The sequence below is a fragment of the Perkinsus marinus genome (genome assembly GCF_000006405.1).
Source record: "Perkinsus marinus ATCC 50983 genomic scaffold scf_1104296966226, whole genome shotgun sequence".
In the NCBI taxonomy this organism is placed as follows: Eukaryota; Perkinsozoa; order Perkinsida; family Perkinsidae; genus Perkinsus; species Perkinsus marinus.
In genome coordinates this window covers 117035-121044 of record NW_003204003.1, presented here as the reverse complement: position 1 = coordinate 121044, position 4010 = coordinate 117035, and the positions used below count along the sequence as shown (strand labels likewise).

The 4010-nt window shown below is 48.9% G+C and overlaps 3 protein-coding genes across 3 annotated transcripts in view; 2 read left to right on the top strand and 1 right to left on the bottom strand.

Annotated features, from left to right (window-relative positions):
* Positions 1-1125: 1125 nt before the first annotated feature.
* Pmar_PMAR007659 (40S ribosomal protein S18, putative) lies at positions 1126-1930 on the top strand. Its single transcript, XM_002769202.1, has 3 exons — positions 1126-1268; positions 1450-1554; positions 1609-1930. Exons 1-3 carry the CDS (start codon positions 1164-1166, stop codon positions 1846-1848), a joined length of 450 nt encoding a protein of 149 aa, XP_002769248.1. The 5' UTR covers positions 1126-1163; the 3' UTR covers positions 1849-1930.
* Positions 1931-3371: 1441 nt separating this feature from the next.
* Pmar_PMAR007658 (hypothetical protein) lies at positions 3372-3645 on the top strand (the record flags this gene model as incomplete). Its single annotated transcript, XM_002769201.1, has 2 exons — positions 3372-3513; positions 3562-3645. Coding segments are annotated over 2 exons (226 nt in total), but the record flags the coding sequence as incomplete, so codon positions are not given.
* A 217-nt stretch (positions 3646-3862) lies between these two features.
* Positions 3863-4010, bottom strand: part of Pmar_PMAR007657 (Lactoylglutathione lyase, putative) — a gene marked incomplete at both ends in the record, with an annotated part of 956 nt that continues 808 nt past the window's right edge. The window contains one exon of the mRNA XM_002769200.1: positions 3863-4010. Coding sequence (XP_002769246.1) covers positions 3863-4010 — 148 coding nt within the window.

The following is a 4010-nucleotide window of genomic DNA, read 5'->3' as shown; positions in this document are numbered from 1 at the left end:
ATCGTTATATTAGCGAACGAGGAACTCGGTTTAGCGACGTGGAGATTTCAAATCCCCGAATTCGGACCTCCGTTTCGGGTGATAACCAAAATGTCGAGTCATGGTGAAGCCCTGAACGGTGCAGTCGATTCACTATGGATATGCCCAGTATGAAGACGATGAGAGCTCTGCAAGTTCCCTTCCTGCATTCTGTCGTAATCGTGGGCCTAGCACAATTACCTAATACCTAGCTTGAACCGTTCGGGAGAGTTGTGGTGTTCCCCCACGGGAAGACTAAAACGCAAAAGCCCATAGACTTCGTTAACGTATGGAATGACCCATCCAAAGTTCCGTGGCCTCTACACCAAGTAGTCGAACTCTTGAACTTCGATGATCTTGTTGATGGAAGGGTGATGATATGAAAGGCAACGTTAGTAACGTCCTCTGTACTGCTATAAAAAGGGCACTCTCCTTATGAGTGTGATATCCGAAAGAAATTGCAAGACCAAAAATGACTCGCCGTTGCTGATACAGCTTCGTTTAGGTAAGATCTCGCTCGCGGGATGGTAGAAGTTTCAATGTGGGGATGAACACTACTGACCATGGAGCCGTGAGTGGCCTCTTTTTGATAGCCCCGCTTTAGCGTAGACTCTTTAATGTCTGTTACCTTTAATACTACTGGAGTATGCTAGCCATAATGGAGAGGATAAGTGGACCCTTCATCATCTGATTCTGCCGAGTAGTGAGTCTACCGTGGAGCAGGTCAGAACACCCACTACGATTTCCGTGGATACGTAGAGGTCTGAGACTCTATCTGATTCCCGCTACACACAGACGGGTTACATTCGCCGCACTCTCTAATACTCTTATTCGAATAGCTCATCATAAGATGACGAAACTCTCACCAGTGTAAGAACGGAGCAGATCGGCCCACATCAAGGGAATAAGCCTTCCTTCCTTGCTCGAGGAAGCGTGGAAAAGCCCCAATTGAAGGTTAATACTGTGGCTAGCGGCAGACCGTGGGGTAGAGTAATATCATTGAAATGATATGCATTGTACGAGATGTTAATTCCTATCAAATCAAAACAAAATGCGCTTCTCGCTCGCCTTTCTAATCGATTTGAATGGAGTGAGCTATACACTGGCCGCAGCACGGTGGTCTCCGTAGTCACAGCCTGTCGAAGATGTCTCTCCCTATTAACCAGGGCGACTTCCAGCATATCCAGCGTATTTGCAACACTAACGTCGATGGACGTGTCAAGGTTGCTTACGCTTTGACCGCTATCAAGGTGCTATTCGGGATTGGATAATACAACCCCGCTTGCTTCTATCCTTGCTGTTGACTCTTACGGGTCGACTTCGCTTATTTGAAACACTGTGTACCAATCGCGTTGTATTGTATCGGTCGGTGTGTTCTAATGTGTTTTACTACTGCGACCTTGAATCGCGATGACTATTGTTGTTATGTAGGGTATTGGCCGTCGTTTCGCCACTCTCATCTGCAAGAAGTGTGAGGTCGACACCAACAAGCGTGCTGGCGAGCTCACTCAGGAGGAGATCCAGAAGATCGTTCAGGTCAGTTACACGAGCAGCCCGGATGAGTTCCGTTGCCACCCCGCTGTTGCTCAGGTCATCTCCAACCCTCAACAGTTCCGTATCCCTCAGTGGTTCCTCAATAGACAGCATGATCCCGTCGATGGTACTTACTCTCAGAAGTACTCCAATCTTTTGGATGCTTCCAAGCGTGAGGATTTGGAGCGTATGAAGAAGATGCGTCTCCACAGAGGTCTCCGTCACTACTGGGGCATCAGAGTCCGTGGCCAGCACACCAAGACCTCTGGTCGTGGTGGTGTTCATGCTGATGACTAAGCACAGAGTAGCGATCATTACAGTAACGATTGCTGCTTATGGTTGAAAGGTCTACACTTCGAAGGCTTTGTACTCCGCCGGCATATCTGTGTCTTGTGTTGATAGTTATTAGTATCAGTCTTGTCCAAGAGGGTAAGCGGATTCCAGTCTCATAGAATATCATATACAATGTCCGGTTTTAGAGGACGGCATCGCAACAGACAGCGCGAGAGAGTTCACCATTGGGCAGTGTGGACCCTTCGTGAGAAGGTGACTATGGCAGCATTTTGCGTAGTCTCAGCTCAACGTGCAGGTATGTTCGGTAAGGACACTCCTTGTCATGATCGTATCTGCAGTATTATTATGTTCATTATCACAACCTGGTATCTTTTTCTCGTCACTCGACGTTGGCGTCTCTGAACACATTTCAGTGGTTTCTCCTGGTTCTCGTGATGGTGAGGTTAGTGCCACCTCTAGCTCAGTGGTCGAGTCTGTACGCACGATATCATCGAGTGAAATACAGAGTCTGATAAAGCGGGTCAAGAGCAATGCCCATCGAGCGGCAATTCGTGTCGTGGACCTCCCCGCTGAGTTTGATCCCGAGAGGCTCGTCCAGAAGTACCCTGAATGCGCCGAATGGCAATGGAGCAATGAATACAAGGTTGAATTATCGTGATGAACATCTCATCATCCCCTAGTTCAGTTCCCGAGAGACATAAGACGTGTATTGCGAGACTCGAGTGACGCTGATTGGTGTCTGGTACCGTTCATGACCAAGTGTTGGTTCAACCAAGTTGCCGGGTACCGTCTTGATAAAATGGCAACAGCGGCATTGAAGGTGCCAACGATCGCGGCTTCTCTTCACGACCGCCATCTCAGGCACATCTCGTTAGGTCGTACACTTCATCCGAGACGACCCAGTTTTTTTCGAGGCTTGTCCGTCGAGGAAACAGGTCACGATTGATGCCTAGCTGTTTGTCTATACACGAGTGAGTACATCAGGTTTGGATATTCGCATCAGGAGTGGGCCCTACTATGCTCGGACCCAATTGGAGTGATATCATAAGTGGTGAAGACGTAGTTCTACTCCTGGCCGAAGGTCATTGAAATCTCCTCAGCTTCGTACCAATCATAGGCCATCAGGTGATCAGCTCGGTGGTTTCTATAATGCCAGCAAAGATATAATAATACCGGCTACGCCGAAGATGAGGACACCTCATCATGGCTATCACAGAAACCTCTTGGCCTTGTTCCGGGGTTCGACCGATTTACACCTCCGTGACGCCGAGGGACATGAAGTCCGCCGTCAGAATGTCTTGAGAGAGGCTCTGTTCGACAATTTGGGAGGAGCGTAGGTCATCATCATCACTGCCTGATGAAAAGCGAAGACGAATGTCACCGTTCATTTGTAACGCTCAACACTACAACTCGCTCCTATAGAGGTTCTCAACACTGGTGACTCGCAGCATGCATCTCTCAAGAAATTGTAGTCATCGAACTATTTCCATGCTCACACAATCGATGCGAATGCTTCTGTGGCTCAGGGCAGCGGACGTGCTCGTTGCTGCATTCTCCCCGACTTATGATGCTGAAATGAAAGACTCGACATTCTGCTTTATACCTCGCGGCAATACCCCATGGACGAGACGAATCTTCGATGCTATTATCTCGGGTTGCATCCCCGTTGTGAGGCTCTCTTGAATACCAAACTCCAGCCTACTTCGTCAGTCGCAGGTCCTGTCCAACGCTATAGTATTCCCGTTTGAGTCCTTGCTCGACTGGTCACTGTTCACGATCAAGCTTCCAGAGAGCTACGTCGTGACGCAACCCAAAAACATAATCAGGCTCCTGCGTCGTATAGCGGCGGATCCCCGGCTCCTGTTTCCGCTACAGGAAAATCTCCGTGCTGTGTCACAGATGCTCACCGGGGGAAAGGGTGGCGAGGACTCCTTCACCCCCTTAGAGGGTGTACTTAGTGCTCTCAGTGAAGGGAGAGGAGCGGTATCGAAAATCGAGGGGAAAACAAACAATACGGCTACAACTTTCTGGTCACCAATCGACGGTATATGGGTTGATGAAGGAAACACTGGGAGACAAGTCGGGCCGAGCTTTCACGCTGGAGCTGTGCCACATCCTCATGCCTCCCTGTTATGGTCAGATGCTTTGTAATTCTTTCCTTCAAA